This window comes from Mesoplodon bidens (assembly GCF_964165515.1).
Source record: "Mesoplodon bidens genome assembly, chromosome: 2".
NCBI classification, from domain to species: domain Eukaryota; kingdom Metazoa; phylum Chordata; class Mammalia; order Artiodactyla; family Ziphiidae; genus Mesoplodon; species Mesoplodon bidens.
In genome coordinates, this window is record NC_138177.1 from 6,402,067 (window position 1) to 6,427,942 (window position 25,876).

The 25,876-nt window shown below is 38.3% G+C and overlaps 1 protein-coding gene across 9 annotated transcripts in view; it reads left to right on the plus strand.

Moving 5' to 3' along the window:
* Nucleotides 1-25,876, plus strand: part of KCNT2 (potassium sodium-activated channel subfamily T member 2) — a 354,137-nt gene that overhangs the window by 280,678 nt on the left and 47,583 nt on the right. For 8 of the 9 annotated variants that reach the window (XM_081225686.1, XM_081225691.1, XM_081225687.1 and 5 more), the window contains 2 exons: nt 9,684-9,795; nt 24,705-24,806. In XM_081225686.1, coding sequence (XP_081081812.1) covers nt 9,684-9,795; nt 24,705-24,806 — 214 coding nt within the window. The remainder of the gene's footprint in view (nt 1-9,683; nt 9,796-24,704; nt 24,807-25,876) is intronic. The other variant, XM_081225689.1, reaches the window with a different exon arrangement.

Consider the following 25,876-nt stretch of genomic DNA (forward strand, 5'->3'; position numbering starts at 1 on the left):
AACTAACACAACATTGTGAATCAACTATACTCCAATTTTAAAAAATATGGTAATATTTAAAATAAACTTTAAAAAATCTATGAAACTTTTTTATGGAGTAATTCATCAGCTGTTAATCTAGGCATACTAAACTAGGCTAGTCTTACATAATAAAAGAGTCAGATACAAGTGGGTCCCTATGGTATATGGAATACCATTTATGTAGATAAATGACCCAAATCGTACAGACTTGGTAGTTTCATTTTATCGGTGCAGTCAGTCAGATATCACCCTTGAGGTCACTCTGCCACGTTCCTTGAAGGTTTCATTTCTTCATTCACTGTGACTCTTACCAACCCTGCTTCTACCATAATTCTTGATGTTTTCAAAAATCCTACCCAGATGGTCCTTTCGATGTCTCACCTTAGCCACCTATTCTCATGGTCATTAGAGTACCAAAAATTACCCCCCCAATATTCTGAATTTCATTCAACTCCCTGAGCACTACTACTTATTTTCTACCTCATTGCTTCCCATATCCCCCACTCCGAGCAGTCCTTTTCTGCTGGGATCTACTGTCCACTGATTCTAATGTCCTTAGTCACCTGAGGGCTATCTTCCCTCTTTACCCAGATTAAACTCCAAGATCAGTCATGACAAACAGTCCTGTGCTGAAACCCTAAACAGCCAATTACTGATTATCTACTATGGACTAACACAGATCTCAACTCTGTTTCCCTTTTCTGTCTTCCTCCTACTCCCAGTTTTCTGTCCTTTCAGATTTTCTACCCACCAGCTTGCATGAAATTTCCTAGAGGCAGATGACAGCACTCCAGAGAGAGGATCCAGTTACTCTTATTAGTAAGCATCAGGCACCCAGAAGTCCAGTCACAGTGGGTGGATAGCAGACTATTTATTTAGGATAAAAGCCTAGGGCCCCATCTCCAAGGGAACTAGATTCTTACACATCGAGTATGCAAAAGTAAATAGTGTTAAACATGTTTAAAGAACACAATTTAGGTAATACAAACAAATTTTAACACGTCATGAAGTGGACAGTCTCCATTCCCAAGGGTCCAGAGAACTCCAAACTGGGGTGAGAGGCAGGAAGTTTTTATAGCTTAAAGAATAAGAAACAAGGAAGAGAAAAAAGAGAAAATGAATAAGGAACAAGGATATAAGTACAGAGCCCAGAGTTGGCTTGGCATTTGGGGGTTGGCTGACTGACTATAATCTATTTCTGGTCAAGTGGGACATTTACAGGAACAGGAACGTTTAGGTTTTGGTTTGCTGACGTGACAGCCAGGGCAGGAGCCACTCCATCTTGGGCCTAGAAATTATTTCAACAATAGTATGTCTAAAAGATCTCGGCCAGTCCTTGCATCTTTATGACCATCATTCATTTCCTCAAACGAGAGCCAGTTTCTTACTGGTTAACTGGTAAGGCTGGGGTGCTGATAGAAGTATTTATAACAGAAGCCATGTCAATTCTGGGATGTGTACTCTGATTACAAAAACTAACTGTGCCACCCTGGGTGGTGAAATAGAATGCTTAGCTGCACCTGGAGTTTCTCTTAAACCAAACCTTGAACCTATCACACTGTTTGTGCTGAAGCATTTTAACGTAAAGTGAGAACTATCTTAAGAGTCATGAAGCTGGTATTGATGGAGCTTAAGCTTTAACTCAGAAGAGTCCCAGAGTCTAACATCAAGTTCATTTTAATCTGGGCAGCCTGAATATGCCCACACTATGGCATCATCCTGCCCAGCAAGGTTGTTGAAAGGACTAAGTGAGATGATTTCTGAAAAGCACTCAGCAGCACCAGACACATAATAGGCAGATAATAATTGGCAGTGTCCTCAAGTTGCAGTTTCTAAAATATCGTGGTCATGAAAATGTGTAAGCAGACATCATGGTTACTGTATTAGTTAGAAAGTTAGGGCAAGAATTTAGATGCAATATTTTCTTTGGCTTATTTATTTCTAGGAGACAATCAAATCTTGTGATCTCCGTAGTATCTGGATGGTACTAGGCAAATAGAGTACTGTATACTGTTACTTTGTTACATATTTTCAACGTGTGCTATGCTACCTTTAAATGTACTATTTACATAGCTCAATGACTAGTTAGCTACATTCTAAATGAACTGCCCATTACAGTAACTTTAGAGGGTGTATTACTCCTTCTGGAACAGGAGGAGGTTCTAATGAAAGTTAGGGTAGGTTTTTCCAATTGCTGTGACAGATTCTTTACATACCTGATTTCCTGTCCTCACACTGACACTGTAAGAAGGGTTAATTATTCTCCACATGCATTTCAGAGATGAGGGAAACTGAATTTCAATGAGATTAAGAAGATGGTACTAGGCAAATAAAGAGTACTGTATACTGTTACTTTATATGGGGTGATGCTACACTTTATGCTAGCATTTCTGACTGTTTAGCTGTTTGGGCCATGCCATTTTAACTTGATTATTTTGACATTCTGTTTGGATGTGGGGTTTTTTGACTTTTACATTCTTTCTTCTAAAACTGTGAAGGAATATGTTAGAAAAGTCTTCAATCTGTGCTTATATTAGAGCCCAGGAGACAAGAATGAGATGGAATTCAAGTATGAAATGAAAGTAAGAGTTCTCTAGTTCACAACCTACTGATGTAACTGGTATGACCAGTCTGGAATAAGGTTACATTTGTTATTCAGAAGCTCAGAGTGATCGCTTGAGCCCCTACCTGCCTAGCTTACTAGGACTCACAGCTTTACTCAGCAGGGCTCTCTTCTCCCCGGATTGTCCAAGGACCTTCAAAGTTAGTCCCAAAAGACCAAAGGCAAGCAGGAGAAGCACCTTAATTGACTGGCAGTGTTTATGTGCGTGAGAGGTGGAAAGGGAAGGAGGAGTTAGGGGAGCCTTGGGGGCATGGGGAGAATTCCTTTCCGTCTGCAATGGCATCTGTGACATAGTTTTGTGATTGAAAGCTGGACAACACAGTTTAATGTGTCTTCATCCACATTATGTGGCAATTACCTATTTGCTGGTTTGGCCCCAGAGAACCTAGCCAGGAAGTGATTCATCTTTAACATCCAAAGCCTAGAGCATGGTGTCCAGAGTTTTAACACTCATTTAGTGAGCACTCTGAAGTGTGTGCTAGGCTGGCTGGACTAAGAGGAACCTCCAGCCATGCTTTGTGCCAGCATGAGCTGTCTTTCCAGAAGGACCTAAGTGGGTCCTTAGCCAGATGTGTTCTTTCTCGCAAGGTGAGTTTTCCTTTATGGGTTCTTAGTAGCCCCATAAAGCAGCAAACTTCCTCTGGGATGACCTCTAGCCCAGAGGTTCCAGACCCACTGAGGAAGGGAATGGCTCCACTACTGTGCTCAGAAGAGACTGTGAATCCTTCGCAGCTGGCCCGCCACCTCCCCCAGAGAGCATTTCAGAACACAGAAGACATTAGGAGATAAGGTCTTTGTCAAGTTAGGTCCTGTTAAACTTTCTCTCCTACCTGTCTAAGCGCCTTTCCTTACATTTCTAAGAGAAACACTCAAGTGAATCTTCCTTGCACAAAGATCCCCTGTCTGATTTCCAAATTAAAAGAAAAGCAGGTCTTCACTTTCAAATTTAAGTTTCTCTTGCTAAAGTTTTACCTAACAAGGCGCTCGATACATTTGGAAAATATTGAAAGTTTCCACATTTTTATGAACGAGTATTAGTATCTAAATTAAATTTAAATAGGCACATCAAAATGTGCCTTGGATGAAAAGCAAACACTTCAAATGCCCAAGACATTTTGGGGTAGGAAGTTTTGCTCTACTATCCAAGGAAAGTATTAAGTCATTTAAGGACTTAGCTAGAGGATTATAAATTTGACAACTACTGAAAGAAAATAGAAAGATATATGTGATCTAGTCCAGTGGGTGAAGGAATGCTTCTCCCTGAGGAACTGGTCTTTTACTAAAAAGATAAAGGCAGTAAGTGGACTTAAAAGATGAACAGAGCATTCCACATGGGGGCAGCAAATACCAAGGCTCTAGGTACTAAACATTCAAGGACTTGGAGCAGAGCCAGAGGAAGGTATGCCAGAGGCTGAGATGGAAACCAGAAGCCAGACTATTCAGGGCTTTGAAGAACACTTTAGTAAGTTGCCCTTTATTTTAAGAATAACAGGAAATCATTGAAAGATAGGAAAGTTTAAAATATTATTTTAGCTACAGTGTGAAGAATGGTTTGGGGAAAAGTGAGAGTGGGTGAAAACCGACCAGTTAGAAGACTTTTGAATTGCAAGGACTATAAGAGCATAAATGTCGAGTTAAAAATAAAAATAAAAAAATTAAAAAGGAATATTTTATTTTTGCCAAGCAAAATAGTCATAGTCTTACTGAGAAATAACACACATAGGCACTTGGGAAATGATGTAATTCAAAACATTGATACCGAATACCTATCAATGCAAGAGTGATTTTTTATACAGTGCAAAATTTTTAATATTTTGTTTGGTTTACATGGATTAAAATTTTAAATGCAGGAGATATCTGATATTTATTATACTGTCGTTTATTACTACTACCCCAGACTCAGATCTAAAGTGTTTTAAAAATATTTGTGAAAAAATATATTCATGTTAGTTTTAGTTCCAATATTCGATCATAGTCTAAAACTGGGGTCTCATGTATCTAAGTGTGTTTCTATACCTTTCATAATAATATACACCCTTTGTTATTCAGAAACATCATTCCCAGCCACCACAGATCAAAATTTATAGTGTAACACAATAGCTCACTAAGTAATATTTTTATTAAAATATTATAAACAATTTTCAGATTTGTATGTTCTGATGTTTGTTTGTTTTGCTTTAATATATACAGGCAGCTAGTCTCAGAGTTCTCCCGGTCTCTGAAATGAGGTATATGGTATGGTTTTCATCTTTGTGTTGGTTAACATACCTGGGCATGTCAAAATGATTTATTAAATGAATTAATTCAAGCAGGTGACAATTCTATAGATATTTTACACAATTATACTTACATCACCGAGTACATTGGCCCATCAAAATGTGTCTTGAATAAAAAACAGCCATTTCAACTGCCAAAGACATTTTGGGATAGCAAGTTTTGCTCCAATGTACAAGGAAAGTATTAAACAAGTCATTTAAAACTTAAACTAGAGAATTAACTACAGAAGTAATTGTAGAACAATTTAAAGTAGAACAAACTACATTATTTTCAATTACTATATTGCTTTATGATGATCCTAGTACCTAGGGAAAAGAGACTTATTTGGTCATTTATTTCTAAAATGTTATATTTTCAAAATGTATTTAGGTCATATTAAGGCTCAGAAATAGATGTACAGTATTAGTATATTAAAGATATATAATTAAATCTATTAGACAACCAAATTTGCAAATATAAAGTATTATAATTGAATACAAGTAATATTTTGTAGATATGAAGGGCACTACAATAAAATATTTCATTATTTAAGAATTATTTAGTTCTAGATTTTCACTAGGTGGCAGACTTAGTGCAGTTTCTCAGTTTAAACTAACATAAAATGGTGTAGGTTCAATTATATAGAACGGAAATGGCAAATCACATAAATTTTGTTTTCCTATCTAATTTCAACTCTAGAAGTCACCTAAATACAATGACTAGATCACTCAATCATTTTATTACTGACTCTTACCATAACCTCAAATACATCTGGCTACATATATATATATATATATATATCTGTTTGATGTAATGTGTTAGAAAAGGATTATAAACAAAAGAATTCAAGTGGTCACAAATTTGTCTAAAGTTAGAAAAATAATATATGTGAAAGATAAAAGCCATATTTCTCAAAGAAAATAAAAATTTCCGAAAGTTGAGATACATTTTTCATTTGTTTACTCTTTGTTTCCTCAGAAATTCCTTCTCTGGCCATATATCTCAGTGCCTTCCAAGATATTCCTCACAAGCTATCCATTCACTAGCATCTTAAAGCTATTTAATTTGTGAACCACAGATTTCAGTCATCCACTTTTATCATCCTTAGGAAAATATGTACATCCTTAAAATTTATGAATTTTTTGCAGTTTCCTCTATTAGATCATAAGAGACTAATCTAAAGGTGGGAATTTCACGTTCCACTTATTTTTTATCTCCTGGAGACCAGAGCTCTCCAACAGCAAACACTTGATATTTATTTGCTAAATTAGATGCTAAATATTGTCCTCAGTAAATTGAAACAACAATAATGAAATTATGATCTAACAGCTCCTATTTCCAGATAGATACAGAAGTAGAGATTACAAAAGTTTAAAATAGAGTTGACTTGTAATATCCAAAACTCCAACATGTTGCTAGATATTGTTAATAACTTACTATTTTATTTGGGTCATTTGAGTTTCCTTTCCTACCTACCTATTTATTAAAATAGGGAGGGGGGCAGGTTCGTGTTCTAGACCCTGACTGTTTGTGTGTGACCCAGGCTCTGCTACCTACTAGAATGTTACCTTGAACGTTTTATTTGTTTTTTCTGGGCTTCAGTTTCTTTGACTGTAAACTAATAATTGTAAGTAAATCATAGAGTAGTTTTTGGAGTTTGAAGAAAGAGTAAGTGACTCTCTCGAGTTCCTAAACAAGTTGGAAACTATCGAGACCCAAAGAAGTCAGGCAGTTGGGGATCCCATGCTAGGCAGAACTGTGTAGCGTTGGTGCCTGGCAGTAGTGGAGAACCTTGATCGGGAGCCCTGCTAGACAACCACTGGGACTGCCCTGCAGGGCTGGGCTCACTTCATGGCCTGGCTCAGACCAGCACACACCCAGAGATACTGAAAAGGCAGTCAGGAGTGAGCCATATGTCCCCAACTTCTCCCAGGGAACAGGGGGTGCAGATGGAAGCCCCAAACAATGAGGTCCTTAACCTGATGTTCTGAAGATTACATTAATCAATACATGGAAAGCTCTAAGAATAATGCTCTGTAAATTTTAGATATTATAGGGTTTTGGAACTTTCTTTAACCTTCCAAAAGATTTAAAAAAAAAAAGTGAAAAGACAAAGAGAAAAACCTCAGGTCAGTTAATTTTCCTTTTTAGAAGCTCAGATCATGAATATGTCATTTATTCTCTAAATGAGACTACATGCTTTATCTTCATTCATCCATGTTGCTACTCTCACTTATTCATTTTAGTTTCTGTTGTGACAGCTGATCGACACACCATATCATGGTAAATATCTTTAGAGACATTGTTCTTTGAAGATATTTCTTGAGTGAATACTTTTGAAACTTCCAGATGGTACGAGATTTGTCATTACTTAGGCTTACCAGATGGAGTTGCACCAGCCCAAAAGTCAATTGATGTTTTTTTCTATCAGGCCGCTCTTCTAATTTTTCAAAAGTTTCTGAGAAAATGAACTTTTAATCAAATGTGCTACCATTGGGGACTTTTGAGCAAGAATAGAGCTTCTAAAAGAAAGTCCTGAGGAATACAGATTATATGGTGTTTCTCCATAAACTAATCTAGTTAAATCACACACCTTCTTCATCAAGATTTAATCCACTAAACCAAAAATACACAAATCAGAACTGCGAGATGTGTTTATTGTAACAAAGAATTATCAATTAGAGGAATATAATGTGTACTACTAGGACGCTAGGAGTGAAACTTTGCCTTTCTGGCTGCTGTGCTTTAGTAGGAGGGCTGAGGTGTGGATGAAACCAACCAGAGTTTAGTGCAAAATGCAACGTAATAAGCAGTATTACAAATAATCCAAATACCAGGAACCACTGTGGATTCTGACTTTAAGCAATGGTACAGCTTCATCTCAATGAGATTTGATAAGAACTTTAAATAATTGTTGAGATTCCAAATATAGAGGTGGAGGAGGAAAGTAAGGAGGGAGGAAACTACATTTCAAGCAGAAATAGCAACAGGAGAAAAAAGAAAAAAAGTTAAGAAAATAGTAAACCGCAACAACTAAGGAACAGGACCTGTTATGTATCAGACACTGTGCTAAGTCTTTCACAAACTGTATCTCTAAGTTTCATACCACCTCTCCTGTACAGAATCTGAGGTTTAGCATTTCCTTAATCAATTCAAGGTAACAGAACTATTGTAAGCCATGATGAACTGCACAAATAAAATTATACTTTTAACATTAAAAGTCAACAAAAGAAATTATGTTCTGATTGTTCTTTTGCTGATATTATTTCAATCCAACTTATTACAAGTCACCTGTTGTACTTAAAGTACAATAATATTAGCTCTCAAAATGGAGATGAGGCCATGTGACTATATTTGTTCCTCCGAAGAGTGGATCTCATGAAAAACCTGATGATACCGTAGTTTTCAAAGTCATTGATTAGGTAAGTCTCGATACCGGTCCAGCAATGTAACCAGGAGGGCACATATAGTTTTCACAGATAACTCTGAAATATAGCATTTTAAAGCATTTTTTAGGTCTTAACTGATAGGGTGACTAAATCCCCTGGAAATTGACCTGAGGACCCCTCAGGGAAGGCCCAGCAAGCCTGCATGCAGGCCCTCACTCCCTGGGAGGAGGGAGAGGGTCTAGCTAACCATCCATCAGCTTTAGGGAGTTAGAGCCGAGGAAAGGGGTAATCGTATCCGTCATTCTGGAGTTCAGAGTCAGGGCTCCCAGCTTCCTCTCTAAGACACTAAGCCAAGCGCTCAGGAAGATGGAGTAACAGTGCCCTCACTCCTGGACCCCACAGATAATGCGAGATCAGCTGGAGATGCTGATTTGTTTCTGAGCCACAAGCCAGATGTTTCTGGCTGGCGTATTTCAGTCAGTTCTAGTGCCTGAGTTCAAGGCATGGGTTCAGCTACCGGTAGGAATTTGAAGTGGCCATAACTGGGTTTGAAGACATATTGTATGGAGAGCAAAGGTGATTATCACATGATGTGGCTGCCACAGAGAATCTCAAAATATCTGAGCCAGGACGGCTACCAGTGATCACAGACATCAGCTAGAGATCAGATCATCAAGCACAGCGACAATAAGAAGGTGTTTGCTGTGGTTTTATTTTGCCCGGTTTTTCTGGGGGGGGGAGAAATCATGCGTGTGCATGGGTGCGTGTGCGTTTGCAGACGTGTGTGTTTGAGGAAGAGGAGGTAAATGGAAAGAACACTAATGCCAAACTCTGGACAACTGGGAAGTCTCAGGATCCTTCTAGAACAACGCCATTAATTGAACCGTGGCCTCAATTCATTACAATGAGTTGTTATTTCAGTTAAAATAGTTGCTTTTCTCAGAAGTTCATTGTAGCAGGATTTGGCATTTCAAAGCACATACTGTGAGGACAGGGAACCATAGAAGATCAAAGAACTCAATTATGAACAATAAGCTCATCATAGGAAATTTTTGCCAATCTGGATATTCACCTTACACATTTCTATTTCAATATTATCCACGAGGTAACTTCTTCAATCAGCTTTATGAATTTGTGGCAAGAAAATGCCTAATAAAAGCCAAATTACTGAATTTATTTTTCTTATGGTGCTAAAATGTTGGTTAAAGTATTCTTTGGGAAAGAGGGTTTCATTTTTCTTGCATTGCACAGAACAGTTGATGTGGCATGGCCTGCTCTTATAGTTGCGTGTAGTTTTATGCCTACAGCTAAGTATTACTCACTCATAAATATGTTGTTATAAAAAATACCATATTGGATTGTTAGCATAATGCAAATGTTTCTTTGAAATGCAGGTTGTTTTCCAGTCTCAGTATTATCACAGAGCTCACCCACCCAGCCAACATGAGATTCATGCAATTCAGAGCCAAAGACTGTTACTCCCTTGCTCTTTCAAAGCTGGAAAAGGTAAGAATTCACATCATGAAGTAAGTTGCATTTAACCTTTTGGGTTGAAAGACTAACTGTAAAATTTGTACATGTAGAAAGAAATAGTAAAAATAAAAATGCTGTTTTGAATGCCTATATGGGAGCTAGAATCTTAATTTATAATTTTTTTAAAGTATGGATTTATGGATTTGAACCATTTATATCACAAGTGAACATGATGGAGGTATCTCATTCCATCATCATTAATTATAAATTGAAAGCATGATATATGAAAGAATTAAACTCAACAGGAATATATATACTCACTTATAATGTCCATTATTGATAATATCACGAGTGCTATGTCAAGACATCTATATTTATATAGGAATTTGCAGTTTTCATAAATCCTTAAAGTCCTAGAAAACTTGTAGGCTTTGTTGTAAGTCAGTTCCCAAAGGAGATAATATGAGACACAAGCTCACAATCTGAGACAAAGCCAAGTTTATTGCTTACGTAAGGGAGGCTGTCACCTCAAGAGAGCTTTTTGTTTTTTTTGTTTTTTTGATTTATAAATATTTATTAAAATTGAAAGTTGCTTGCTCTTCTATCCCATGAGCATCCATCCACCTGCCTGTCACATGTTAAGATGCATGACTGTTGTCATAAATGCCCTTGGAATCTTCAGGATAACAGAACATCTGCCTTTGCTTAAAACTCCTTGTTCCTTGCCTTCCTAGCCAACACCTCTCTTCACAACTTTATTTAAAAGGTCTCCAAAATTTGTACCCCAAGTGAGCCATCCATGAATAAAAACATATATCTGGGACGCAAAAAAAGTTGGCATGGACATGTCAAAGACTCAAGTCCACCTAAGAAATAAGAGTGGTTTTATAATAGCCAAAGATGAATTTTCTCCTCACAAATCTAAACAAATGTCTGCAATCAGATAGAGCTAATTAAGACCCAAGAGAGTATGTCAATGTCTTGGAGTGGGGAAAGGAAGGTCAAAGTTTATCAAGAATTGGGAATTGTATTTAATGAGGCTCTTTTCAAGTGGGGACTTATTAGGATTGGGAAGAGATGAGAATAATGCTAGGGGAGACAGTGGCGTTATTGCAAAGTCAAGTTATGGGGACAGAAAGGTGTGGTTTTCGTCCTCAGTATCCAGGCTGAGTGTGGGGATAAATGGATTTTGCATCCCAGGTGTACTTGATACTAGTGTACTGGGAGAATTCGATGTAAGAGAAAAAAATAAGATCCAATCTTATACATGTGAAAATGTGTTAAATCTATGTCATCTTTATTGTTTGTAATAATATTTATAAAATAGAGATAAGGATGGATTACTTTTTTGTTGTTGTTGTTAGTTTTTTTCTTTCACTTCATTTTATTTTGATTACCTGTTACGTTGGGCACTGTCCTGATTCCTGGGTGATGTACTGTTGAGTGAGGCCACTTCTGTACTCTTGTCTGTTGATTTCCATCTTCAACGCTGGTCGCATACATTGTGTAGGTAGAGCCTTGCCACTGCCCCTTTATAGGCATAGTTACATTGTTCTTAGGCACTGCTTCCAGATGAGAAACAGAGTTTAAGGCAGATTAAATAACTGTTGTGCCCAACACACAGTGAGGCCAAATACACTGAAAGGTCAGATATGGAGCAGAGAAAGGTTTATTGAAGGGCCAAGCAAGGAGAATGGGGCAACAAGTGCTCTAAGGACCTGAACTCTCTGATGGTTTTTGGGGAAGACATTTTATAGGCAGAATTTGGGGAGGGGGCTGCAGGGTGTGTTACCCTCCTCTGATTGGTTGGAGGTGGTATTCCAGGAATCTCAATCATCAACCTTCTCGTTCCAACCAGTCTGGGTCCATGAGCTTATGCTCTGCCTGAAGTTACCATCCTCCCCCAGGGTGGGAGCCTTAGTTCCCACAGAACTCAGAGATATGTATGTAAATGTTTTGTACATCCCCCAAGGAGCAACCACGACCAGGCCCCATTGCTGTATTTTTCTTTTCTTTTCTTTCCTTGCCTTTTTTCTTTTCTTTTCCTTTCCTTATTGAAGTATACTTGATATACACTACAGTGATTCACAATTTTTAAAGGTTATACAAATCAGTGAATATAACAAAAAAGGAAGCAGACTCACAGATATAGAGAACAAGCTAGTGGTTGCCAGTGGGGAGAGGGAAGGAGGGAGGGGCTATATAGGGGTAGGGGATTAAGAGGAACTATAGATATAAAATAAGCTATAAGGATATATTGGATAACAGGGGGAATATAGCCAGTATTTTATAATAGCTATAAATGGAGCACAATTGCTTCTTTCTGCATTCCCTCACTCCCCTAATTAGTAAGTGAATCTGCCCTTTGGAACTCAGGGGAGGTCTAGGAGACTGAAAACAAAAAGGCAACATCCTGCTCAGTTTCACTGAGTGAGTGCAGTAAGAGAAACTTAAAGCCATTCATGTTTAAAAAGCATCCCTTATGTCAAACTGCTTTAACAGCACGGAATGGGTGGGAATCACAGCTGAATGGCTCAACATCCAAAGACAAACCCACGGATGGGAATCCAGTGGAACCCATGCTGGCCTGGTGCGGTACAGTCTCCTCCATGATAAGTGAGGGAGGCCCACCCCATGATGAAGAAGACAGGCTCTACTACTTTGTAGGATTGGAACCTGGATAAATCTATGACACATTTGTAGCCTTGGGATTTGTCTCTGGAAAATAGTGGTAATAGCCAAATGATAGGGTCATTGCAAAGATCACAGCACACAATCTAGTCACAATATTTAGCCCAGTTTTGACATATAATCAGTACTCAAATAAATAGCCCTAAACTCATAATTATAAATTACTATTGTCGACATCATCACTAATAAATATTCTATTGTGTGTATTCAGTTTTATTCCAGGTCAGTTGATGTAGTAAGGTCATAATTGTGGAAGATATTTTCATATTGGTAAATGTGTGTGTCTATATTATTGTGTATCTACTGCATGAGGGAAAAAGAACAAAATGAAATTTTGATCTCTTTTGGGGAATTAATTAAAAACAAAATCTTCGGGCTTCCCTGGTGGCGCACTGGTTGAGAGTCTGCCTGCCAATGCAGAAGACACGGCTTCGTGCACCGGTCTGGGAAGATCCCACATGCCACGGAGCTGCGGGGCTCGTGAGCCATGGCCGCTGAGCCTGCGCGTCCGGAGCCTGTGCTCCACAACGGGAGAGGCCACAACAGTGAGAGGCCCACGTACCGCAAAAAAAAAAAAAAAAAAACCACAAAATCTTCATCCAACCTAGAAGTCCTCTTCAGAAACGTAGAAAAGTTTTGTTTGAATAAGCATTAAACCAGACTGTGATATGCATCTCAGCAATCCACTAAAGACATTGCAAAGACAGAAAGACATCTTATCCCTTTATATAGCCAGGCAGATACAGTCATTTACATACATGTTAACTGTCTTGATCCAAAGGAAAAATAAAATGTCTTCTAACTTTGCAGCAAGCAAAAAGTTACAACTTGGAGCCAGGCACCTAGGCTAAGCTCCCAAAGAGAGAGACAGGATACATTACATTCACATTTCAAAAAGATAGTTCCAAGCCCCCCCCACCCCCCCACCCCCACCGAGAAAGGCATTCCTGGGATACAAAGCTAGCTAGAGGTTATTCAGGCTTTGTATCTATCTCAAAGAGACATGGAAAGGATTTACAATTCCAAGTTATTTTTAAGGAAACTCTCTAGGAAAAAGAAGTGGGAGAGGGGAGTTTTCTTTCTTTTTTGGCATCAGGGAAATTCTTTTTTTTTTTAGATTTATATTTACCCTTGCATCTTCTAGATATTTTCCAAGAAGAATACAAAAAAAATCAATACATTACCTAATTAGTAGGAACAGAGGAGTTAGGGGAAGTGGAATTGAAACCAATGGTTTGAATGCTATAAAACCATGGAAAATCCTTTTTAAATTCACTTATTATCATTTTTATCCATTGAAATACGATTGTCACATAGAAATGTTTTAGACTGTTGTGCTATTGTGGGTTGAATTATGTCCCTCCCCCCACCAAAAAGATGTGTTGGTGTCCTAACCTCCACTACCTCAGGTGACATTATTTGAAGATAGGGTTTTTACAGAGATAAGCAAGTTAAAGAAGGCCATTGGGGTGGACCCTAATCCAAAATGACTGGCATCCTTATAAAAAGGGTAAAGTTGGACACAGAGACAGACACATTTAAAAGGAAGACAGACATCCACAAGCCAAGGAGAGAGGTCTGAAAGAGACCCTTCACTTACAGTCCTCAGAAGGAACCAAAAACTGCCAAGACCTTGATTTCAGACTTTGAGCATCCAGAACTTAGAGGCAATAAATTTCTGTTGTTTAAGCCACTCAGTTTATGATACTTCCTTATGGCAGCCCTGGCAATCTCACATACGTGCCATCAGTGATAATGGTAACTGTTCATTTCTAACCAGTGCTCCTTATCACTTATATATATACAGCTAGTTTACTGTTTAAAGTAATTATCTTCCTATGTTTGTATTCTAAGCACAGGGAGGTATTTTTAGTATTAGGAAACTGATTTTTGTTTCCAATATTCAAATACATCCCCAATAATATTTTCTAGTGTTACTGTTGGCTGAGGAAGTGGTGGATTTTTATTCTTCTGAACACAATTATGAATATCATTTTATTCTACCTATAATTAGATGCACCTGCACCTTCACGGATGGGGTCTTCACCTTTAGAAACACAATCAAGATTTTGAATTTAAAACAGACACCAGCTTGGCTGCTTAAGACACTTTTTTTTTGTCATGAAGTCGTTGTCATTCAAATTTAAGAAGTGATAGGATTTGCAAGAATAAGTATGGAAGGTTAGCCTTCATTCAGCCTGGTTGCTGATGTTTTCTTGGTAGACCTTGCATTCTAGTAGATATGTGGTTGCCATTGGTAATAGAAGGAATACTCTTAAAGGTTTCTCTGGAAGCGACAACTCACTGAAGAATATCCACAATAATAACCTCCTAATAGACCAGACCATCATGCTTTAGTTTGTATTTTTTTCATCTGATCATTCTTTCATTGTTGCTGAGTTGTTTTATTTTCTACTACATTATCTTTCTTGTCTTGGATATTGACATTACCTTACTGCTACTCTTTGCTTAAAAGTAGAGTCATCCCTTGGTATCCATGGGGGATTGGTTTCAGGACCCCTCCCTTCTCACCACCCCCCCCAGCAGGGACCAAAATCTGAGAATGCTCAAGTCCCTTATATAAAGTGGTGGTGTAGTATCTGCGTATCACTTACACACATCCTCCTGTGTACTTTCAATCATCTCTAGATTACTTATAATACCTAATACAATGTAAGTTCTATGTAAATAGTTGCCAGTAGGTGGCAAATTCAAGTTTTGCTTTTAGGAACTTTCTGGAATTTTTTTTCCCCAGTATTTTCAGTCTGTGGTTGGTGGAATTGGCAGGTGTGGAACCTGCAGATACAGAGGACCAACTGTACTTCCCATGTTCAGTCATTGGTCATTGGGTCATTGACACTCCTCCTAAAAATCTGATGTAGTGGGCATTGGAAACAGTATGAGAGCTAAGCAGAGATGGGAAATGTGACGGGTAACAAGGAACCCGAAGAGAGGAAAACAACAATAGAAAAAAAAAGAGAAATTTTTGTCTCATCTCCCTCTAAAGACATTTCATTTCTCTTTTTTTTTTTTTTTTTTTTTTTTGCGATACGCGGGCCTCTCACCGTTGTGGCCTCTCCCGTTGCGGAGTACAGGCTCTGGACGCGCAGGCTCAGTGGCCATGGCTCACAGGCCTAGCCGCTCCGCGGCATGTGGGATCTTCCCAGACCGGGGCACGAACCCATGTCCCCTGCATCGGCAGGCGGACTCTCAACCTCTGCGCCACCAGGGAAGCCCTCATTTCTCTTATTTTGATGCATTTCATAAAAATGAATTTTATTCATGCTTATGGTGCAATTTGCTTCAAGACTGCTTTTTAAAAATTGCTTTTGAGCCTTCTCCTGTGATGATCATAATTACACTTCAGCAATCATATGGTAATTACCCATTGATGTAAGAAGCAAGGTAATGAAAAAGTGAGATGAATAATACGGTATAATAAAAAATAATAATTGGTCTCTGTCCGTAGTTCTTGACACAGCACTTCAAAAACTCTTGGAATGTCCTAAGTGATAGCAGTGTCTTCTGTTATTCATACCTTTCAACCATGCCTGATTTTATGTTAACAAGGCAACTCATGGAGTGTCCCCTAGACAGCTTCAGGATGAAGGCTAGTTGCCAGAAAAGCAATGACATGATTAGAATATTGAAACTTTCAGTACTTCCTCATCTCCCTGCTTCCAGGGAGGGGAAAGGGGCTGGAGATTGGGTTTAATCATGTGGTTAATGGGTTAATTTATCATGCCTACATCATGAAACTTTGATAAAACTCTGAAGAATGAGGCTTGAGAGCTTCCTGATTGGTGAACATATTGATGTACCAGGAGGGTGGTGCCCTCAGACTCCATGGAGACAGAAACTCCTGTGCTCAGGACCCTCCCAGACTTGCCCTGTGTGACTTGTCATCTGTTGTTCATTTGCATTCTTTATATTAAGATGATAATCATTAAGCATAGCACTTTCACACGTTCTCTGAGCATTCTGGAAAATTATTGAAACTGAGGTTATTATGGGAAGCCCCAGATTTGTAGCTGGAAGGAGAAGAAGTGCTGTTGGTTTGGAGACACCAAGGACTTGGAGATGGTGGTTGAAATGAGAGCAGTCTTGGGGGACTGAGCCCCATAACCTGTGGGGTCTGAGCCAACTCTGAGTAGTGAGCGTCAGAATTGAATTGTAGGACACTCTGTTGGTGTGAGAGAATGAGTGTCAGAATATAAACAGTCATGTCTATAAATCATATATTGCTATGTAGTCAATGGTAGAGCAAAATAATACACACTGGAGATATATTCTGGGAGAAATAGGCAAGAATATCATTTACTTTTTTTTTTTTTTTTTTTTTTTGCGGTACGTGGGCCTCACTGTTGTGGCTTCTCCCGTTGCGGAGCACAGGCTCCGGACGTGCAGGCTCAGCGGCCATGGCTCACGGGCCCAGCTGCTCTGCGGAACGTGGGATCATCCCGGACCAGGGCACAAACCCGCGTCCCCTACATTCGCAGGCGGACTCTCAACCACCGCACCACCAGGGAAGCCCTCATTTACTTTTTAACATATGCACCGTCTTAAAGCCAGAAGGCAAAATTTTACATATTCTCAATTTAAATTCAAGCCACTAAATACTCTCTGAGCACCTAGTATGAGCCATATGCCTTCCTCAATGCTAGAAGTTATGAATTTGAATAAAATACATAGAATTTGTAATTTGACGGGAGACAGATATATCAGAACAAACAAAAACACATTGCCATATTCTGATTTTTCCGGCCAAACAACTTGGACTACTTTTTATTCATAATCTAAGTGCTATAATGGCTGAGGGAGAGTTTGATGCTATCTTCCAGATTCATTAGGAAAATTTCTTATCCAATTTTTAAGAAAATATTTACCTTCCCCCATATTGGTCCAGAAAGAATTTGAGAAAGCTAATTAGTTTCTATTGCTTTTAAATGTAGTAAAGCACTGCCTGATCTACTCTAGAGGAGTGATGATATGTAATTTATATGGATAACTATTTTAATGTACAAATGTATCTATTAAGAATGTGCATAGTGAAGTCCAGTGGTTAGAACTCGGTTCTTTCACTGCTGGGGCCTAGGTTCAATACCTGGTCCAGGAAGTAAGATCCTCCAAGTTGCGCAGCGCAGCCAAAAAAGAAAAAAAAAAAAAGAGTGTGCCTAGTATTATGATTTCACACAATAGTTTCAAAGTTGTCACAGGCTGAATGTTTATGCCCCCCCCCAGCAAAATTCACATGTTTAATCCTTCAACATCCTTTCTTTCTTTATTTCTGAACCCACATGTCTTTCAGAAGCTTCCACTCAATTCTCAGGATCATCAGGGCCTTCACGGGAGAACAGGGTGCAGGAAACCATTTGTGTGTATTGTTTGTAAAGCACATATTTCTAACTTATAAGGGGCGTGGTTGAAGTCCAGTTTTGCCCATCACTCCTAGTGTATGGCTATTGTCTCAGTATAATTACTAGGAGCTCCTGTCAAGATGTCCTGATTTGGATGATTAACTATGCAATATAAAGAGAGGAGAAATGAAAGAAAGAGAAAGAGAGATGGATTTAAAGCCACCAATGGCCCAGGGTCCTCTCTCTCCTCAGTTCCCAAACACACACTTCAGTGAGAGGCTCTGATAGGAAACCTGCTCTGGAAGAGGCAACACATCTCAGAGCTGCTGTGCAGAGCCCCCGTGATGGGGTTCCTTCGGAAGAGAGGAGTCTCTTTCTGGGGAAGGCTCTGTAAACAGGATACATAAAACCCTAGCAACTCATTGAAGGCTTTGGTATTTTAATATAAGGATTTTCTGTATTTGCATTCAAAAGGCCACTCCCTGGGCAAGAAGTTTTGTGAGAGGAAAGGCAGAGTTAATTTGCCCAGGACCTGAGAATTTGGAAATAGGATTTGAGGGTTGTTGGTAAACTAGGGTAGGGACAGGGAGAAAGAGGGAGGAAAAGAGGGAAAAAAAAGAAGACGTTATGTCAAACAATGTAAAGAAAGTCAAGTAGGATGAATGGTGAGAAAAGCCAATCTCTGAGAAAACATGGATAGAAACCATTAATTTATGCCAATAAAATTCTTGACTTTTTTTCACCTCCCACACCGTTCTGCTAAGTCCAACAGTTTTATCATCTATTCCATATGGTACTGGATGGACACAGTTTAAAGAAAACACAATTTCTGCCAGAAACAAATTTCTTCTTCCAACAAAAGCATATGTTCATGATAACAAACCAAATGAAAGAAATAGGTAAGACCAAGGGTATTAAAGTGTCTGGGATCTTTTAATACTGATTGGATTTCTCAGATTTCTTTTGGGTATTTTTAGATAAGTGGTTGTTAGGAAAACACAAAATCATCATTGAAACTTCAATTGAATCTAGAATTCTACTAAGGAAGCAAATATGATATAAAAAAAGATATTATATATTTATACTAGAAGCAATCATAGAAATATTTACTATTGTATTTTATAAAACACAATAGTCAAAAGAAATACTAAAGTCAGAGAAATTTATATAACACAAACATTGCAGTTTTTCCATCTTCAAACCTAAAGAACCAAAGTGAGAAGAAGGGGTATTGAGTAAACTTCAAAGTGTTTCCTTCCTCCCTCTTAATAGAAATGTTTTAAACTTTATGCAACAAATTTTCACTAGATGTAGGCAACTACTATAAGTGGAAAGGATTCATTCATTTGTTCAATAAAATTTCATTGATTGTGTGCCAGGCATTGTGTTAGGCATTGTCCTGGGACTCACTGAGCTACCTCAGACCAACAGTTAACTAATAAAAAAATAAACAAGGAATTATAGATTTCAGAAGAGCTCTGGAAATCATAACAGGGTTATATTCAAACATAACTGGGGAATACCTACTTTAAATAAAGTGATAAAGTAAGGTCTCTTTGAGGAGGTGATATTTGAGCTATAATGATAACACCAGACCAGCCCAGTCAAAACTTGGAAGTATCAGTACAGGAAGAAAGCAAGCAATATCAAGTCCACAAGGTGATGCATCATTTGATGTGTTTGAAGAATTACTAGTAATAGAAGACAGTAAGTGCTTACTATACATAATACTTTTAGATGTTTTATCTTGTTTAGTTATTAGAATGACAATGCAATGTCATCACCAATATGAACCCCATTTCGCAGGTGATGAAACAGAGGAAGAAGGAGCTTAAGTAACTTGTACAAGATCGTCCAATCAGAAGTGGCAATACTTGACTGGTCACCTTGTGTGTCTGTAGAATCCAAGCTCCAAACCACTGTGTGTTATACTGTCTGTTGGATCCCTATTTTTAGCAGCTGGACTTTTCTACTAACCTTGAAACTCAAGTCCAAATTAATTTATAGTCTTCTCTTCTTTCACACTTCCTTTTTTTACAGAAGGGCACACTTATCCACCCAGTTATCCAGAAAGTGGGGTATCACCCTCATCTTCTCTCTACTACCCAATTCAGTCAAAAATCCCCTCAAATTTAATGTCTGAAGTCTAAATATATTTGAAGAAGATCTGTTTCTGTAAACCTTCATTTCTCACTAGAATTGCCGCCTTAACACCCTCGTTTAACCTGCTTGGTCTCCCCGTGCCACCTCCCCATTTCCAGTCCATTTTCCATATTGTCATCAGAAGGACCATTCTAGAAATGTGTCCATATCACTCCTCCTCCTAAGAAATATGTAAGTTTTTTCTCATTACACTTAAGATATAATTCGAAATTGTTAACATGATTTCAAAATGAGTTCATTGTATGTCCTGTTTTTCCTGGAACTGTCCCAATTTTCACCCTTGTTTTTCAGTGTAATTCTTGATAACATCCTTTTTCCTCTCAAATGTCCTGGAACTTTAACATCTAATTCCTGGCTCCTGTTCCAGTCTCACTTCTGACCTCTTCATCCAGCCCGTACACTCACACTCAGTGCTGTATTCTAACAGAATTGCTTATAGTTCCTCAAGTCTTTTAAGCTTTATTCCTATCCAGCTTCTAGCATATGCTGAACCTTTTGTTTATAACTTTCTGCTTAACACCTACCCTTCCCAAATTTACTGGCTAATTTCTACTCATTTTTGCGTCTCCACTTAGACATCACTTCTAATTCAGTCTCTCGACTTTTCCACCAGAAGACTACAGAAGATGCCCTTCCTACGTGCTACACAAGCATCTACCCCTGTTTTGTTGCATATTCTCACCCCGGTGTTTTCCCTATTTGTTATTGTTATCACTCGCAGTTTGTGAGTTCTGGTAGGCAAGGAAAGTATCCATATTTGTCTACTAGTGCCTGGTCCATATTCAATGCATAATAATTCTATATTAACAGAATTTATGAGTTCTATACAGGAATTCTGTATGCCTAGCACTAAGGATAATGCCCGTAGACTTGTCAACATGTATTTGTTATTTGTTAACTGACTAATTTAGTAAATAAATGAATGAGTTAGTGTTTGATTGGAACCTTTAATAATGAAAGATTTATAAAATGATACTTATCAATAAAATTCAGATGTGTGGAAAAAGGAAGAGAGTAACTTTCCTTCAGTGTAAGCCCTGAAGGTAAAAGAATATTTCTGTATTTGGAAAATACAGTGTATGAACTGGAAAATGTAACTGAACCAAAAACTTTTTTAATTAAATGTGCTACGTAATGTAATTTAACTGAAGCATCTATGTAAATGTAGGTATATAATAAAAGAGAACATTTGAAATATTGGTTAAACCTTTATTAAAATTAGAGAACAACCCACTGGATTTAGGAAATGTATCTTCTCCATCAGTAAATCATTGAGCAGGGATAATGTGAGTGAAAGAAACCACTATACGCTAAAGATGACACTGCCTCTGATCCACTGAGCTTACCATAGACTCAAGTTTTTGTCAGGAAATTCTTAGGACAAGCACTTTCCATGAAGACATGTTACTTTTTCACAGAAATCTTGCCTTTGAGTTCTCCAGGCATGTATTCCGCAAGAAAGTCTGAATCTTAGAGTAAACTGATTTTAGATTCATGAACAAAAATTTACATTATTGCAATTGTTTGTATATGAATTGGCAGCATCGTGTTGGATGACTGGCTGTTACAAAAGACTAGAGGTTGGCAAATTAATAGTCGGTTTAAGCCCCAGCAAGTACTGTAGCAGTAGGATGCAGAGAGGGAATAATTCTAAGATAATTCTAAGGATAAATGCTGGAGTTTGGAAATTTAATGGATGGACTGGGGAGAGGGATGCAGAGATGGTGGTCAGAGATTCTCTGATTGACTAGTCAGTACCTTTGATTAACTAGTTAGGCGATTATTCAGCATGATGAGAAATTCATTTTAGTAAAGCATGAGATTAAGTTTACAGAAAGATATTCATGATCAAAGTTCATATGATATTGTATAGACATGATTTGTAGTGAACTATAGTAGCAATAATTTCTGTACATGATCAAGGGTTTATTGCAGCATTTCTTTTCCTGTTCTTTCTTTTTTTTTTAAGGGTAGTATTAACAAATGACAGGAGTAGAAAAGTCAACATAAAGATTTTAGAAGGAGAACTTATAGGACACAGATTTGTGATGCTTCGGATGCAGCACTTTTGGATGTGATTCTAAAAGCTTTTATTGAGCATTGTCAAATTTGTAAGCTTCATAAGGATGGACATCATATTTATAAATGCCCTTCTATAGGTGCTACCATAGATGTGAAATTCTTGACCTTAATATCGTCTATTGAAAATGTTAAATTGAGAATTCTGTTAACTTAGGTTTTAAGAATTGGCGTATTGTATTACTGCAAGAGATTTGATTTTCAGCACAGTGCAACGTTCTTTCAAATGCATATGTCTTTTTTTCTAATTCCATTTTGTTTTAAAGCACATCTTAAATGTAGTTTTCTCATTTAGTAAAAGTTGTCTAATTGAAAAAAAAAACTTCAGGCTGATAGCTGTAACTGAACTTTGGGAAAGATGTGAACGCTAATGTATGGGTTTAGAAGTCCTAAGATGAGATATTTAAAGCCAAAAACTAGACGGTTACGCACTGAGAGAGCAGAGGAGAGGCCGGAGCTGGAATCATGTTCTAATCACTAAATTATGACTTTTCTCAGTCTTCCTCCGACTTGATTTTTTTTTTTTTTTTTGCGGTACGCGGGCCTCTCACTGTTGTGGCCTCTCCCGTTGTGGAGCACAGGCTCCAGACGCGCAGGCTCAGCGACCATGGCTCACGGGCCCAGCCACTCCGCGGCATGTGGGATCTTCCCGGACCAGGGCACGAACCCGCGTCCCCTGCATCGGCAGGCGGACTCTCAACCACTGCGCCATGAAGGAAGCCCCCCACTTGATTTTTGAACAGTATTTGAGACCACATCTTCCTCTACAGCTGGAACATGCTCAGTGTGTCCGGCTCCTCGGATCTCCGCTTGTGCAGCCACTGCGCACTCCCTGCCTCCCACCCACCACAGCCCCACGTATGATCACCTTGGAAACACTCTCCTGTGCCTCTCCATCGCCACCACCCAACCTCCACGACTCTCTGAGTCTAACCATGAACAAATTAATTCCCGATCTAGTTCTACTGCAGCTAAGTCTGCATCCAAGAAAAAAAAAAAAAAAGAACAAAACATGATTTAAAAAATTTAAGGGATGAGAAAACATACAAAAGCATAAAATCGTGCTTTGCCATGTGTCCCATGCCCCTTGTTAGCTAGAGGAGTGAACAATGAACAGAGATGAAGGTCATTGGCTTAGAAGATCCCAGTCAGGTAACAGAGATCGGTGGCCAAGTTCTGGGAAAGAAGACCCTGAATGAGCCATGTGCAGAGCCCAGCAGACTTACTGTTTCCCACCTGACCTCGTGACAGATGCTGGACTTCAAATTCTTAGGGTCTCGGCACTTTATTTTGGCTATTTGCTTTAACGTGGGCTGAAGATCTGTGGTTTTGGCAGTACACCTTAAGAACCAGATGTGGCCCCCAATTCACAGGAAAACCTGCCTATCCCTGCAAGAAGACAGCTCATTCCAGGCATCTCCTAACCACCGAGGCAGTTCAAATGAAGCATTTTTGACACCAAGGCTAATAAATCAGAGACTGTGTTGTGATGTAATGGACATGGACACCAAGGCGGCACTACTTGCGTATCCCTCCTTCTGTCTACATCTCAAGTGAGGATGTCCTTATAGTCTGGATGGGCCTAGATGTGGTGGAATAACTCCTGTTTCTCCCTGAAAGGTTTGATGCTGAGCACCAGCCTCATCTGTCTGTCCAGGGGAAGCCCAGGGGTCAAGTCTCTCTAGTACCATCATGACAGCAAGCAGCAGCAGTGGCCCCCGTCCTCTCCAAGACCCCTTCCTTCAGCAATACTCCCTCCTCTCCATTCTTAAAAAGGGGGACCCAGAGACGTCCCCTCCCTTGAGATCTCCCAAATTTGCTACATTAGAAACAGGGGCTTCCTCCCATTGTCTCTGAGAGCGAGGGGTGATTTTTTTATTGGCTTAGCTGTGTCTTGTATTTCTTGTTAAATGGAAGTTGGCAGCAAAAGAAACGAACATTTTTGAGGTTACCACTTAAGTATGAAGTTAAGTTTCATTTTTAAGAAATTCCTTCCAATCTTACACAAACATCTGGCCTTAGACCTTCATTTATTAGCGGGCACTAATAGCAACAGAATTTTTCAAAAGAAACCCTCATACATCATAATACACACGCAAACACACACACTTTTTTTGTCACTTACAGAAGCTTAGCTGCAGATTGGTATGGCTGGCACAACTTTAAAGGCAGATGGGTAAATTAAAACTCGAATGACAGAAAGCTAGAAACCACTGGTTGTGATCACTCCTACTTGCCTATGTTATTTGTCCTCACTTATGAGAATATTCAAAAGCAGATATTCTAGATGTTAGGATACATTATGTGGCTTTAGGTTTTTTTTATATTTGATGAAATAATATGATTATGTTTATTCCTTTTATTAATGTCACTTCAAATCCTGTTCAGAAATAGGTACTAAGTGTAAATAAATGTTTAATGTATGAATTCAAGAATTAAGCTTTCTTTACTATTGGGTATTTTAACCAGGAAAACTTGGTTATGAAAAGTAAAGGGACATTAAAAATACAATTAAAAGTGAAGTCATGACACATTCATAGCTAAGAACCACGGGATAAAAATGGCTTTCTTCACATATGTTAGGAAAATTTAAGTAGAAAAGCATAAAATAGAGAATGCTCACAAATTTTTCTTTTTCAAATTTCTGAACAGAAAGAAAGAGAGCGAGGTTCTAATTTGGCCTTTATGTTCCGACTGCCTTTTGCTGCCGGGAGGGTGTTCAGTATCAGCATGTTGGACACACTTCTTTACCAGGTACGCAGTGTTTCTTGTTTCTCTCTAAAATGTTTATTTTCTATTTTCTTTAGATTCTAGCAAACGCATGATACAACTAGTGTTTCTCATGGAGCTGTTAACTTAAAATTGGCTCTGGAAGTAATCCAATATTTTACTTCATGTATTTAATGACATAAATGTGCCTATGAAACACTGTAAGAAAAAAAAATTTCAGAATAATCTATGAAATGATATTAAGCATTCTATGACACCAGTGTCCTACAATGTTTAATGTGACATTTTAATACATTTTGCATATTCCTCTAAGCACATTACTAGACAATAAATAAAAGCTAAGAAAGAATTACTAGGTTAAAAAAAAGACAGCTTTCTTTCTAATATATATATATATATTTCAGTAAGATACCAAATGATGTCAATAAACTGATAAACCAAGGACATTTTAAACATCTGCTAATTATTGTCTACTTCAGAAAAATATAAGGAAGATTTTACAGCCACTAAGAACCATTTGGTTTGTTCCTGAATGCCAGAGTTTTACATTGTCATTTTATCATTCTTAACTTTATCTAAGAAGTTCATAGAGATTTTATTTTACACAAGTATATTTTAATCTTTTTTTAAACTCTGTCAGAAACTGAACAAAATCAATATTTCATATTCTCTGATTCAAGTAATCAGATAATTTTTAAATATATCCATTAAGAGAAAAAGGATATTCATAGGGCTTTAAGTTATTTCATAACTTTAATCTCAAATTAAGCATTCAAGCATTGTGTTGTCTTTTTTGATCATGTATTTTATGTACCCTCTTCCTCCATGCTTGACTGAATAAACTAATCCAAAGAGAGTTAAAGCTTTTCTACTGGCCTCTGGGCTAATTATGCCTATGACTGTGTCTCTGGCCATGTTTCAAACCATCTGCTTATGCCCGATGAGTGCGGGAACAACACAGTAAAGAACCGTAAACACTCATGCTCTCCTGAAAGTCTCCAGACACGTTATCTGGGTACTCTGGAAGCCAGGCTTCTACCCCAGACCCCACTGCCAGGCACACGTAATTCTGATCTCTCAAAGAGGGGGTTCAA